Raw genomic sequence first — 16,271 nt, forward strand, 5'->3', positions numbered from 1 at the left:
CAAACCGATTGACGTATGGTACAAAGAATGGTTCAAATGGCTCTGACCACTATGGGACTTAACTTCTGAGGTCATCAGTCCCCAAGAACTTAGAACTACTTAAACCTAACTAACCTAAGGGCATCACACACATCCATGCCCGAGGCAGGATTCGAACCTGCGACTGTAGCGGTCGCGCGGTTCCAGACTGTAGCACCTAGAACCGCTTGGCCACTCCGGCCGGCCGTATGGTACAAAATCGTTCAATAATAGTTTCTGAAGATTTGAAGTACCCCACTATTGATCTAAAAAATCTTAACTCGATAAATGGCAGATGAAGGAAAACTCCCTGCGACACAATTACAAAAAATTGTCTTTGAAAATTACCTACAACAAATGGTTCAGTAACCAACCCATGAATGATTTGTTGGCAACAAACAGATCCGACTTCTTTCCGGATTTCCGCATGCAGACTGGGATCAGTGATCAGTATACAGTACATTTTCAGCAATAGCAGCCACCAAGATACAAAGGACTAGAAATGGAAGCAGAACAGTCTCCATTTTCAGTAAATTTACGGAAAATATTTTTCACCAAGTAAGGAAAATTAGAAAAATATTTTCACAGGATGAGTCCATCAATGTAACAGTTCTGAGAACAAACAAAGAAAAGTTATTGTTGGAAGAGTACGGAGTGGGATGCAAAGCGGAAAGGCTTGCCCTCAATGAGCAGAGCAAAATATATCTAAATTCTAGCAGCATTTGCTGTAACACTCATGTTAGCTTCAGAGAGATTGCGAATACTTACATAATAAATCAGTCTAGCCATTTCCACATTTTACACACAAAGAGGTTCCCTTTGCATCATGCGTCATTTCAGCGTGAATTTTGTTCGTGGGATGATGGAAAACGCGTGGAATTCTGTCATTCGGTTCTAATGCGAAAATGGGACAAAAAGATGTTCTTTAAAGAATTCTCTTTACCGATACGGAATAGATCACCGACCATACACAAGTCAAAATAAGTAATTACCTAAATAAAAATCTTTTTAACGTAACACGTTTTTAAAACGTATTAAAAAGTACAAAATAGTTTCTCCTCGCCCTATACTGATGCCTAACCCCAACAGATAATCCTGAAAATTTGTACTAGTGAATTTTTAATAGCTATGAAATTACCTGTAGAATTTAAAACGAAAACCGTGGGGCTGTGCAACATATAATAGGAAGGAGGTGAAGTACTCACGCATTAGTTATGTACTGCATGCACCCCACGTTTTTTGTTCTAAATTCTACAAGTATTTTCGTATCTATTAAAATATAATAAGCACACATTTTCAGGACTGTCTGTATTGAGTGAGGAATCTGTATGGAGCTAGGAGAAATTATTTTATACTTTCAGCTCAAAAAATGGTTCAAATGGTTCTAAGCACTTTTTTTTCACTTGCCGCCCTGATTTTACGACCCACCACCTAACTGCTTAAGATGGGTCTTTATTGACCACTTAGCCGCTGCGATCGGTATGTGGGCGCTGATATGGCTGAACCTCCACACCAGTTCTCACATCCGATCGCACCGTTGCCCGTGTCCGCCACGTGGAGGCGGGTCATAGTTGATCGTGTTTTGTTTTTGTCTCTTTTATTTTGTTTTCTTTTACTTGGTTATCTTTGTTTGCACTACGGGACTTAACATCTCAAGTCATCAGTCCCCTAGACTTAGAACTACTTAAACCTAACTAACTTAAGGACATCACACACATCCATGCCCGAGGCAGGATTCGAACCTGCGGCAGTAGCAGCAGCGCAGTTCCGGACTGAAGAGCCTAGAACCGCTCGGCCACAGAGGCCGGGTTTCCAGTTCGTTTTAAGAAAATGTTACATTAAAAAGTTTTATAAATTATTATTTTCTGCCTTTTACTTCTGTGTGTGTAAAATTTTTCAGTCTATTTCAAACATTTATCTTGAAGGTATAAATTAGAGCGAATTGAGTCCACACGGGGACTTACCAACAACCGTTTTTACCAAGAAACACTCGCAAGCGATACAGTAAAAGGGATAAATAGCACCGCCACACACTAGGCAGGAAGGCAGGTTAATATTGCATTGCCGTCGAGTTCTGAGCTATAATAAAAGTTACAGTGGAGAACAAAGTACCTTTCGCCGCACACCAGACAAGAAAGCGAGTTAATACTGCATTGTCATTCAGTTCTTAGTTGTGTTGAAAGTTTCAAGTCCGTATCTCATCAGAAAGTTAGTTTAAAATGAATTGAAAAATTTGTCTAAACAAGCAGATAAGAAAGCGACCTAATAAAAACGTGTTAAAAATATGTATTACTCGGCTGCTGAAGGTCGAAGGAATTTGAGCATCGGAGGCAGTAATGAGAGAATGATTATTGAGGGTTCGTCGCAGACTACATTTATGAGTCAAAACATTACGACCTATGTGGGATGGATTTAAGTCATTGGTAGGCTTGCAGAGGTATGTGGCACCAGATGTCTATGCACGATGCACCGATCACGCAATTTCCCGTATATTAAGGATCGTTGGTTTGTGGCCAGCGGAGCTGGCTACCAATAGCGTCCCATAAGTGTATCGTTGACTTCACATGTGGCGATTTTGGTGACGAAGACATCAACGTGAGTTTTAATATGATGCTCCTTAAACCACTCTACAAGATTCTGGCCTTGTGACAAGGATGGTTGCCGGCGGCTGTGGCCGAGCGGTTCTAGGCGCTTCGGTCCGGAACCGCGCTGTTGCCCGAGGCATGGATGCGTGTGCTGCCCTTAGGTTAGTTAGGTTTAAATAATTTTAAGCCAAGGGGACTGATGGCCTCAGATGTTAAGTCCCATAGTGCTTAGAGCCATTTGAACCATTTTTGAACAAGGATGGTTACCCGCTTGAATATTCCATCGCCGTCGGGAAGACATCAAGTATGAAATGATGTAGGTAATCCTCAATAATGTTCGCGATTACCACCACATGTCCCACGGAAGTCAAAGCGGATGTCCACTGTAGCATAATACTACCCTCCTCGGCCTGCATCTGTGGCGTGGCGCGTATTTAGAACTGTCGTTCGCCTCGGTGACGGCGTATGCAGACATGACAATCGACCTGGTCTCATGAGAATCAGCAGTCATCCGTCTAGGAGACAGGTTCTTCTTTCTCCGCTGTCCAGTCACGGTGTTCCAGTGCCCATCGCAGCTGTAAACGACGAAGTCGTTGAGGCAACATGGGTATAAATAAGGGTCGTCTGCTACGGAGCACTACTATCTTCTACGATGTGCACTGAACGTTTTGCTCCGAAATATTTTTGACTGGATCACCACAGTACGAGAGGCGTTCAATAAGTAATGCAACTCGCATTTTCGTTACGATGTATACTAATCAGCGCAACCCCCTGCCCTCATATACTATGTGATCAGAAGTATCCGGACACCTGGCAGAAAATGACTTGCAAGTGGCGCTCTCTGTCTGTAATGCTGGAATTCAATATGATGTTGCCCCATTCTTAGCCTTCGTGACTGCTTCCACTCTCGCAGGCGTACGTTCAGTCAGGAGCTGGAAGATTTGTTGGGGAATGGTAGCCCATTCTTCACGGAGTGCTGCACTGAGGAGAGGTATGGATGTCGGTTGGTTAGGCCTGGCACGAAGTCGGCGTTCCAAAACATCCCAGAGGTACTCTATAGAATTCAGGTCAGAACTCTGTGAGGGCCAGTCCATTACAGGGATGTTATTGTCTTGTAACCACTCCGCCACAGGCCGTGCATTATGAGCAGGTGCTCGATCGTGTTTAAAGATGCAATCGCCATCCCCGAATTGCTCTTCAACAGTGGGAAGCAAGAAGGTGCTTAAAACATCAATGTTAGGCTGTAATAGTGCCACGCAAAACAAAATTGTTCAAATGGCTCTGAGCACTATGCGACTTAACATCTGAGGTCATCAGTCCCCTAGAACTTAGAACTACCTAAACCTAACTAACCTAAGTACATCACACACATCCATGCCCGAGGCAGGATTCGAACCTGTGACCGTAGCGGTCGCGCAGTTCCAGACTGAAGCGCCTAGAACTGCCACGCAAAACAACAAGGGATGCAAGCCCCCTCCATGAAAAACACAACCACATCATAACACCACCACGTCAGAATTCTACGTTGGCACCACACACGCTCGCAGATAACGTTCACCGGGCGTTCGCCATACCCACACCCTGCTATCGGATCGCCACATTGTGTACCGTGATCCATCACTCCACACAATGTTTTTCCACTGTTCAATCGTCCGATGTTTACGCTCCTTACACCAACCGAGGCGAGGCGTCGTTCGTCATTTACCGGCGTGCTGTGTAGCTTACGAGCAGCCGCTCTACCATGAAATCCAAGTTTTCTCACCTCCTGCCTAACTGTAATAGTACTTGCAGTTCCCTCTTCATCTGACGGCGGTCTCTATCTGTCAACAGACGAGGTCGGCCTGGAAACAGTGGACCTAGGGATGTTTAGGAGTGTGGAAATCTCGCGTACAGACGTATGACACAAGTGACACCCAATAACCTGACCACATTCGAAGTCCGTGAGCTCCGCGGAGCGCCCCATTCTGCTCTCTCACGATGTCTAATGACTACTGAGGTCGCTAACATGGAGTACCTAGCCGTAGGTGGCAGCCCGATGCACCGAATATGAGAAACGTATTTTTGGGAGGTGTCCGGATATTTTTGATCACATAGTATATATACTCCCCGTTAATCATATATTGACGTAATAATATATATGATGTAACGCGTATATAAGTGCAGATGTTTCTAATGGTAACTGAGAACAGTGTACTGATCAAAATTGCATCACCATTTACGTCATTTGCAGAGTAATAACTATAACCAATACAAATCGAATGTTTTTACTTTGGGTAGTATCTCCAATCACATGTGGCAAATGTGATGCGTTTGTGGGAAGACTGTTGAACCCAGAGCAACAACAGTCAAAGACTGATGTGTGCACATTAAGAAATTACCTAACGAAGAGTAACAAAATATTTTTTGTTTAGCCTACGTTATTTCACTAGTGTCCTTACGAAGCGTCAGCTGCTAAAGTGAGACTGGATCGACCCCTGAAATGGTACTGGTATAATGAGCTACTTCTGACTTGACTGAAGGCTTGTGGCTGACTGACCTGTCAGGGCGACTGGAGACGATTCTGTTGTGGCTCGTCGGCAGGCAGTCGCGCCGGGACCACGCAGCGTCGCGGCAACGGTCGTAGCGGCTACCGCCGTCGTCGTAAGTGTAGGCGGCGTCGTCGTAAGTGTAGCCGGCGCGGTCGCCGTCGTAGCGTGCGAAGACGGGCGCCGTCAGCAGAGCCAGCACCAGCAGCAGCCGCATGGTGTCGCGGTCAGGCACCGGTGGGTAGAGAGCCTGTATAGGGAGAGAGTGGCCATAGGTGAAGTTGCCCGTGATTGGTTGATTAGCTTTGGTGCCATTTTTCTGCCAAGCGTCTCTCGCACTTCCCATGTTCGCCGTACTTTTGAGTTGAATTGAAGTTCAGAGGACTTTTGGAAACGATTAAAAGGTATTTGAATTATTGAGAGACTTGTTATACGCTGTGCATGCATGTTCGATTTAGTTGTATATCGTTTTTTAAGCTCTTATTACTTTAACAGTTCGTGCATACTGATAGCATCACAAGCTTTTCTGAAGCCAATATCTGACAGTCCTTGCTGGAAACATAAAGTTCCTGTAATGGTTGTGCCATGCTCATTCGACTTTATAGCGTCAAACTTTATTTCGTTCCGAATCAGAACACTAGGCTTATTTTGGTTTCAGTATTATTGCCTGACCGTTAACGCAGGCACGTTGTAAGCACGTTTTCCGCAGTTGTGGTTGCTGAAACATTATTCGTAATAAATAATTGTAGGCACTCTTGAAGACAGTTTTTAATAGGCCTACTTATTGTGGGGTAGAAGGGATACGGTAGTTTTCTTGTTATATTTGGTCGTTATTACAGTAGCCTACATTTAACATTACCTGATTTTTGTAATCTTTTTCGTGTGTTATCTACGAGAGGTATATATATATATACAGGGTGTTACCAAAAGGTACGGCCAAACTTTCAGGAAACATTCCTCACACACAAAGAAAGAAAATATGTTATGTGGACATGTGTCCGGAAACGCTTACTTTCCATGTTAGAGCTCATTATATTACTTCTCTTCAAATCACATTAATCATGGAATGGAAACACACAGCAACAGAACGTACCAGCGTGACGTCAAACACTTTGTTACAGGAAATGTTCAAAATGTCCTCCGTTAGCGAGGATACATGCATCCACCCTCCGTCGCATGGAATCCCTGATGCGCTGATGCAGCCGTGGAGAATGGCGTATTGTACCACAGCCGTCCACAATACGAGCACGAAGAGTCTCTACATTTGGTACCGGGGTTGCGTAGACAAGAGCTTTCAAATGCCCCGATTAATGAAAGTCAAGAGGGTTGAGGTCAGGAGAGCGTGGAGGCCATGGAATTGGTCCGCCTGTACCAATCCATCGGTCACCGAATCTGTTGTTGAGAAGCGTACGAACACTTCGACTGAAATGTGCACGAGCTCCATCGTGCATGAACCACATGCTGTGTCATACTTGTAAAGGCACATGTTCTAGCAGCACAGGTAGAGTATCCCGTATGAAATCATGATAACGTGCTGCATTGAGCGTAGGTGGACGAAACTAAAATGAGCTCTAACGTGGAAATTTAAGCGTTTCCTGACACATGTTCACATAACATCTTTTCTTTATTTGTGTGTGAGGAATGTTTCCTGAAAGTTTGGCCGTACCTTTTTGTAACACCGTGTATATATATATGAAAGAAAGTCGTAAGCAGTTGTTTACTGTGACGTACTAATACGTCTCACACTTTTTGCATGTCACAAGTAAACAACTGCTTACGACTTTCATTCATCTGACGTAATACAGGTACGGTAAATCTTTAGCGTTATGTACGTCCGATACAAAACAAATGCTATACACTATACTTTTTTTATTTACGTTACTTTCATTGCAATATGTGTAGTAAAGGAACTTTAAAGGAGATAAATGCAAGTAATGAATAATTTTTACACCCACTGTATCAAATTGTCCTGTGCTGTACGTAGTAGGCTACTATGAGTATATTATAGCTGTAAAGAAAGGCATTTAACGAATGATTTCGCCATATTGTCTTGTGCTTTTGATTCGGTGAGTGTGTACTCCAATACTCCACTACTGGCCATTCAAAAGTCCCGCCCGCAGTTTGGCAGAAAAATGGCCACCGTGTCGTTCGGTTGGCCACTCTCTCCCTATACAGGCTCTCTACCGATGGGGGCGTTCCTCTGGATCCTTCGCTGACCGAAGTATCGACGGACCTCGCCACTGAAACACGTACACGAATTTGTTGCCGACTGCATTCGAGTATCAGAAATAAACGTTGAATTTAAGCCAGAAGGGAACTCCTTCCACTGCGCCCCGAGAATACAAATACACGCTGCAACGGTCGTGAGCGTTAGTTACCTTTGAGATTGGACGTTGTGAGTTGATGCACTCAAGAATTCCTGTTAGGCGGCAAGACGCCATTATAAACACCTCACAGCGTTTGAACGAGGGCGTGTAATAGAATTACCGACATCGTCGATGTTTCATCTGCGATACTGCAGAAAAACTTGGCAGGAATGTAGCCATTGTAGGTGATTGCTGGCAGCGGTGGTCGCGATAACGTATGGTCGCAAGAAGACCGGGATCCAGACGGCCACATGACACTAACGAGAGAGGAGAGTATCGTGTTCGGTGCGTGGTCTGGCGCATCATACTGCATCTGCTGCAGCAACGTGAGCAGCACTTGGAACGATAATGACTCAACGAGCCGTTGCAAATCGTTTACTTCAAATACAGCTCCGAGCCAGACGGCCTGTAGCGTGCATCCCACTGTCCACATACCGCCGCCATTTGCGACTTCGGTGGGGTCAAGCGAGAGCTCATTGGAGGCCAAGGTGGAGATCTGTAGTGTTTTATGATGAAATCTTGTTCTGCCTTGGTGCCAGGAGGAGGGCAGCTGAGGGCCTACAACCAACCTGTCTGCGTGCTAGACACACTGGACCTGTTGTCGTTGTTGTGGTCTTCAGTCCTGAGACTGGTTTGATGCAGCTCTCCATGCTACTCTATCCTGTGCAAGCTTCTTCATCTCCCAGTACCTACTGCAACCTACATCCTTCTGAATCTGCTTACTGTATTCATCTCTTGGTCTCCCTCTACGATTTTTACCCTCCACGCTGCCCTCCAGTACCAAATTGGTGATCCCTTGATGCCTCAGATCATGCCCTACCAACCGACCCCTTCTTCTAGTCAAGTTGTGCCACAAACTCCTCTTCTCCCCAATTCTATTCAATACCTCTTCATTAGTTATGTGATCTACCCATCTAATCTTCAGCATCCTTCTGTAGCACCACATTTCGAAAGCTTCTATTCTCTTCTAGTCAAAACTATTTATCGTCCACGTTTCACTTCCATACTTCGCTACACTCTATACAAATACTTTCAGAAACGACTTCCTGACACTTAAATCAATACTCGATGTTAACAAATTTCTCTTCTTCAGACACGCTTTCTTTGCCATTGCCAGTCTACATTTTATATCCTCTCTACTTCGCCCATCATCAGTTACTTCGCTCTCCACATAGCAAAACTCCTTTACTACTTCAAGTGTCGCATTTCCTAATCAAATTCCCTCAGCACCACCCAATTTAATTCGACTACATTCCATTATCCTCGTTTTGCTTTTGTTGATGTTCATCTTAGACCCTCCTTTCAAGACACTGTCCATTCCGTTTAACTGCTCTTCCAAGTCTTTTGCTGTCTCTGACAGAAGTACAATGTCATCGGCGAACCTCAAAGTTTTTATTTCTTCTCCATGGATTTTAATACCTACTCCGAACTTTTCTTTTGTTTCCTTTACTGCTTGCTCAATATACAGATTGAATAGCATCGGGGAGAGACTACAACCCTGTCTCACTCCCTTCCCAACCACTGCTTCCCTTTCGTGTCCCTCGACTCTTGTAACTGCCATCTGGTTTCTGTACAAATTGTAAATAGCCTTTCGCTCTCTGTATTTTACCCCTGCCACCTTTAGAATTTGAAAGAGAGTATTACAGTCAATATTGTCAAAAGCTTTCTCTAAGTCTACAAATGCTAGAGACGTAGGTTTGCCTTTCCTTAATCTTTCTTCTAAGATAAGTCGTAGGGTCAGTATTGCCTCACGTGTTCCAACATTTCTACGGAATCCAAACTGATCTTCCCCAAGGTCGGCTTCTACCAGTTTTTCCATACGTCTGTAAAGAATTCGCGTTATTATTTTGCAGCTGTGTGGCCTATCCCACGCACCGTGACTGCAAATTTTTAAGTCAATCTGGTGATTCGACCTGTTGTGCTACCATTTATTAACAGCATACCAGTGGTATTTTCCAACAGGATAACGCCTAAATACTGCTGTTGTAGCCTAATACGCTCTTCAGGGTGTCGACATGCGACCTTGGCCTACTCAATCACCAGACCTGTCTCCAGTCTAGCACGTCTGGATCATCATCGGCCGAGAGCTCTAGCATCATCCACAATCGGCGTTAACCGAACGGAAAGTGTTACAGATAGTTAGAGACAGTGAAGCAGGCAATACAGGACAAGCGTGCAGTCTACTCAAAGTTGTGCCACCGTATCAGTGTGCCAAGTAAAACACGTAACACAGATAGAGAAATAAAACAAAAATAAATACGAATTCAAATTACATACATTTTCCAAAATGAGTTTTCCAGTTAGTAGCGGAGTGTACTCTATTCTTAAACTTCAGGACACACTGAAACTGTGCGCCCTACCTACACTCTCCCAGAAACTTATTTTTCATTGAACTAATGAAGTTAGCCGGCCACGGTGGCCGAGTGGTTCTAGGCGCTCAGTCCGCAACCGCGTGACTGCTGCGGTCGCAGGTTAGTATCCTGCCTCGGGCATTGATGTGTGTGATGTCCTTAGGTTAGTTAGGTTTAAGTAGTTCTAAGTTCTAGGGGACTGATGACCACAGATGTTAAGTCCCATAGTGCTCAGAGCCAATGAATGGGGTCAGTGGTGTAGTATCATTGCCACAGATACTACTACAACTCCGCGCCAGGCAGCCCGTCGTCTGCCGAGCACAGCGGACTCTAGCGGGCTGTGCAGCTCGACCGAACTGGAGTGTGCCTCGTTCACTTCTTACAAGGGAACCTCCCCATCGCAGCCTCCCTCACATTCAGTTATAAGTTGGCACAGTGGATAGGCCTTGAAAAACTGAACACAGATCAATCGAGAAAACAGGAAGAAGTTGTGTGGAACTATGAAAAAAATAAGCAAAATATACAAACTGAGTAGTCCATGCGCAAGATAGGCAACATCAAGGATAGTGTAATCTCAGGAACGCCGTGGTCCCGTGGTTAGCGTGAGCAGCTACGGAACTAGACGTCCTTGGTTCAAATCTTCCCTCGAGTGAAAAGTTTACTGTCTTTATTTTCGCAAAGTTATGATCTGTCCGTTCGTTCATCGACGTCTTTGTTCACTGTAATAAGTTTAGTGTCTGTTTTGTGACCGCACCGCAAAATCGTGCGATTAGTAGACGAAAGGACGTGCCTCTCCAATGGGAGTTACCTCGCATCGGACGGACGGACGGACGGACAGATAATAATTCTATGAAAATAAAAAATTAAACTTTTTACTCGAGGGAAGACTTGAACCGATGACCTCTCGTTCCGCAGCTGCTCACGCTAATCACGGGACCACGGCGATCCTGAGATTACACTATCCTTGATGTTGCCTATCTTGCGCATGGACTACTCAGTTTGTATATTTTGCTTATTTTTTTCGTTGTTCCACATAACTTCTTCCTGTTTTCTCGATTGATCTGTGTTCAGTTTTTCAAAGCCTATTCACTGTGCCAACTTATAATCAAATCTGAGGGGGGTGCGATGGCGAGATTCCCTTGTTAGATAAATTTCAACCTAGGCAGACGCACTTTCATAATCGGCCCTCAGTCAGTTCTGTAATGTTTGCATTGATTCTCTGAGGAGGACCCATCAGGCTTAGTCCCTGAGAATATGGTGTATTAGTTCATGGTACTCCATGTTACGAGAGTCTCAGTTCATAGCCGCAGCTGCAGTCCTACAAACTACTGAAGATAAGTAATTTCATTGTACTATGTGTTTCTTGAATAATAATCCTTCTCTCTAACAGTGTGCCGTACCGCATATTATTGCAACCTGGACTCCTTCAGCTATCAACTCGGCCTCCTACTTATTTGCATGTAGTAACGAACTGAAAACACCCACGCGTTTTGTGCCTCTAAACAGTGAGACACAATAAGTGGATCTGAGCTAATAGTGAACAACCATACATCTTCATTTTTGCCAGTACCTTTTCTGATTTCCTCAGTTGCGGAAGCTATACTGCTTATTGCCCAGAAACGGCTTATACACAACCTGGAGGATTGTTTCCAGAATAGTCTTTCACGGTGCAACGGAGCCGCTGTTTTGTAGCTCCATTACAAATGCAGCAATCAATCAACAAACTACATACGGATAATTAAGAAGATCGTGGCACTTCCTTTCAGTATCCTTGTGCAGCTGGACGAATGTTACTCTACAGTCGATATCGACATAGACTTCGTCAATGCGTAAGGTCAAGGTTTCCGTCTGCCTTTGTGTATCGAGTAAAACAAACATCAGAATCTGCATTTTTCTAATACATTCATTTACTATTCCAACACTAAAAAAGCAAGTCGGCCGCAGTGGCCATGCGGTTCTACGCGCTTCAGTCTGAAACAGCCCGACCGCTACAGGCGCAGGTTCGAATCCTGCCTCGGGCATGGATGTATGTGATGTCCTTAGGTTAGTTAGCTTTAATTAGTTCTAAGTTCTAGGGGACTGGTGACCTCAGATGTTAAGTCCCATAGTGCTCAGAGCCATTTGAATAAAAAAGCAAAAGTTCATTATTGAACAGTACAGCGATGAAATCTGTATTCACACTCTTAAGTTCCAGCTTCTCGAGACTCTTTGTGTTTATACAGATTGCCCTCAAACTACGATTCGAAACTCTGTTACCTCTTCACTATGAAAAGTCGGAGATGAGGGAGTGAAAGTTCAGTTAAAGTGCTTAGCTGATACATTTCCGCGTTATAATAACTTTAACATATTTCCACATAGCACTGTAACAAGCGTCTTTAGTAAAGCACGGAAGATCTATTAAGACAGAAACCGAGCAGCGGGTCGAAAATCTTCCTCCTGCTCCAACGGTACCTGATTTTTCAATACGTTGACTACTCCAAGCCCTGCAACAGCAAAACCGTACATCGGTAGCTGATCCCTTCAGGGGATGACTTCATCTAAGAACTACTGAGATATGTGAAGAAAATTTGGTTGAAGTCTTATCTGATCAGCGATAAACGCCAAATTAAAGAATAATCAATACAAATTTTTCGTTTTTTCAGTAAAAAGTATTCCGATCGCTGCGGAGAACTTCGAAATTATTAGTGACTTTTATTCGGAAAATTCTGCCTGCTGCCCGTTCAAAAATGTTCAAATGTGTGTGAAATCCTATGGGACTTAACTGCTAAGGTCATCAGTCCCTAAGCTTACACACTACTTAACTTAAATTATCCTAAGGACAAACACACACACCCATGCCCGAGGGAGGACTCGAGCCTCCGCCGGGACCAGGCGCTCAGTCCACCTGCTGCCCGTTCAGTTAAAAAAAAAAAAATAACTGAATGAATTATGTAGTGATTAGACGAGTGGATTATAATATTTTATGCTACTAAACGACGTCAAACTTAGCAGTTAAACGTAAAACCTAAAGAAAAAATTGAGTTATATTTCTGATGTTTATCAGAATGTAAATTAAAAATGTTGAATGTGACAATGCATGTATTTAAGGCAAACATTGGAAACTTCAAATGTGTGTCATTTTCTATTTCGATCACCAATGCTAGCCCCTGCCCCTTGGGTAGAAGAGCTGAACACAACCTCTGCTGAAGGACGCAGCGGGAGAACGCTCGTTTCGCTTCGACGGCGCGACAAATCGGACATCGGCAGTTCAAGGAATGAAGCCTCTTTCTTTAGTATCTTACGTGCGGAAGTGACCAAGTAACCTGAAAAGGGCTCGCGGATACAAATCTTTCCTGACGTTAGTGTGTTAGCAACGTCTTATTTTTTTCTGCAGGTGATGCGTTTCGAACTTTCTGGCAAATAGCACACACCGTTGAACGATTACGACAAGTGAAAAACAATGCACTGTTGTCCTCTGGCAAAAAGTCATATTCTGTCGGAGATCTTCCTATGCTGTTTAGCATTTTACGTGCGTTGCGTGTAAGACTCGAAAAATCATTGATTGTTCACGCAATAAGCCATTTATTCATGATAATCTGTAGTTATTTCAATTATAATCCGATACCGAACCTTAAAAACTGGAATATTTTCACTTTGGCTCGGTGGCTAAGGGGGTAACTCAAAGTTCATAAATCAAAATGTCGATCACAAGATTTGTCTCGCCAATCGCTGGTTTCACCTTTCGAATGATTTGTGTGAGTTAAAAATACCAAATTGGACCATGATTTTGAAATCTACTTTAAACTACAGGTCCCGTTATGGCTGAACGGACAAGTCAGTTGAACAGCCGAAGAAAGGAAAGGGCATACCACAACCGGAACGGCCATGCCTAGTAACATACCGTTATAGAAACATTTCTTCTGTTTCCGTCAGTGGCCACATAGCTTTTTGGTCTTTAGACTGCTGGTTCTGGCCAGCGATAAACATCTTCAGATCTGCAGCAAAACACGTCACAATCAAACACAGCTATTGGGCAGTCTACATGTCAAAACAATCAAATATGCCATAATGAAAAGTATTACTTTCATAGATTTGGAAACATGTGCTTAAATATGACGGGCAATACCTGTTTTTCAACATGTCTTAATATAATGACGGCATAGTGGCATCGTCAAGAAATACACACAAAATCAGCGTGGCTTCGTAGCACTTATTTAAAATATGGTGTAAACTAGGCCACAGTGGCAACAGAGTCATCCTATTAACAGCGCTACTATTCAAACCGAAGTGTCTTACGATCACACATTGCCCTTTTCCTTTTTAATTTAACTTTATTCGTGTTATAATTTGTTACATTTTATCACTGTAGCAACCTATACACCTTAGGAGCTCACTATAGATTTCACCTATTGTATTTTTCATTTTATTGTATTTTGTACAATTATAAAATTAAAGAATATAGGTAAACTTAAGGTAGCGACATCTAACGTGCCTCAGACACAAACATATGTTGTGTCTATTGTACCTCAGTTTGACTTGAACAGCAGCTCCTTCAACAGGATGACTCTGCCGGCGCTGTGACCTAGTTTACACCATATTTTAAATATGTGTTACGAAGTTAAGCTGATTTTATTTGTATTTCTCAACGATGCCTCAGTGATCATTATATGTATTAGGACACTTTGTAAAACAGTTATTTCTCATCATATTTTAAGTGCATGTTTCCACATCTATGGAAATAATACTTTTCATTATGACATATTTTATTCTTTTGAAATGTAAACTGTCCACTAATTGTATTTGATTTTCACATGTTTTGCTGCAGATGTGAAGATGCTCATGCTGACCGAAACCGGTAGTCAAAGGAACAAAAAGTTTTGTGATCACTGACAGAAACTAAAGAAATTTATTCTACACTTCCTCGATCACTGTTTTAATCTGCGACTATACTGTAGCATGTGAAACATACTGTTGTGTTGTGTTCAAACCGACCATCTGTTTGAGAATAGCTTCCGTTAATTACTCATTAAAAGTGCTCGTGATAATTTTCATTACTTGCTATTTTTCCGGCCGTGTAATTGGTTCAAATGGCTCTGAGCACTATGGGACTTAACAGCTGTGGTCATCCGTCCCCTAGAACTTAGAACTACTTAAACCTAACTAACCTAAGGACATCACACACATCCATGCCCGAGGCAGGATTCGAACCTGCGACCGTAGCAGTCGCGCGGTTCCGGACTGCGCGCCTAGAACCGCGAGACCACCGCGGCCGGCCGCAGTGTAATTACTTTTGTCAAAATGATAGAGGAAATTACCTGATCGTTGCGTTTTCTTAATGCCCATTGATACCAGCTGTATTTCACTTCATGTCCACAGAACACGGGGACACTTCAGTCCTCTTAGTGTTTCCCCTTCACATAGCAGTCGGTGTTTCCAAAAGGGCAGTTTTCGATTCGTTGTATGTGATTATTTTGGTTGTATACATTTTAATTCCAAATGGCATTTTTCTGTTCTTGTATTCGAGATGCAGTTGCACATATATCGCCAGTAAATCTGAAGCACTGCTTTGCCTAAATGAAGTAAGCCGCCCGGAGTGACCGAGCGGTTCTAGGTGCTTCAGTCTGGAACCGCGCGACCGTACGGTCGCAGGTTCGAATCCTGCCTCGGGCATGGATGTGTGTGATGTCCTTAGGTTAGTTAGGTTTAAGTAGTTCTAAGTTCTAGGGGACTGATGACGTCAGATGTTAAGTCCCATAATGCTCAGAGCCATTTGAACCATTTAAATGAAGCAAAATGCGACAGGAGTAAATAGAAACAAACAACGACCATTCGCCAGTGACTTTCCCTTACCGCTACAGTTATCAAAAATAGGTAAACGGCCGAAAAACGATGGTACATTCACATCCAAAGGAAGATGACATCAGCAGTTTTCACTTTTTAGACCACATCCGGCTACAATGAAAGTGAGTTTCCCGAGTGCACAGACTGTTACTTGCGAAAAACGTTTCAGGATATTTAAACTTCTGGTGATACCATTTTTTTTAATTTTTAGAACAACTGCATCTTCAGCAGTGATATAGATTTATCAGCGACAATTATGTACTCTGTAAGTATTAATGGTTTGATCACGTATATCTATGTGGCCTTACACCTTGTACTAATGTCTGGCGAGGTCTGTCCGCCAAGGGTGTCATACCGTGTCCTGTTAGCACGAATCGCCAATTCAGTCACCTGTCTGGCAAGAAGTTTCGCAAGTACGCGGTTTGTTTACGTACACCAATGTCGAACAGCTTCGAAGACTTCGGCAGCGCCATCATCTACAGCAAGGGCCGCATGGGCCCTAAGGCAAATATCAATAGTGCCCAAGATCACAGGATCGGTAAAAAAAATTCCATAAAATTCCGTTTACGTAAAATTACAATAAATTGCATATTTTCGATTTGAAAC

At 43.3% G+C, this 16,271-nt stretch overlaps 1 protein-coding gene across 1 annotated transcript in view; it reads right to left on the minus strand.

Moving 5' to 3' along the window:
- The window catches only part of LOC126176956 (uncharacterized), a 58,586-nt gene that overhangs the window by 40,181 nt on the left and 2,134 nt on the right, over nucleotides 1-16,271 (minus strand). The window contains exon 2 of the mRNA XM_049924164.1: nucleotides 5,140-5,378. Coding sequence (XP_049780121.1) covers nucleotides 5,140-5,345 — 206 coding nt within the window. The 5' untranslated portion in view covers nucleotides 5,346-5,378. The remainder of the gene's footprint in view (nucleotides 1-5,139; nucleotides 5,379-16,271) is intronic.

This window comes from Schistocerca cancellata, chromosome 3 (assembly GCF_023864275.1).
Source record: "Schistocerca cancellata isolate TAMUIC-IGC-003103 chromosome 3, iqSchCanc2.1, whole genome shotgun sequence".
NCBI lineage: Eukaryota > Metazoa > Arthropoda > Insecta > Orthoptera > Acrididae > Schistocerca > Schistocerca cancellata.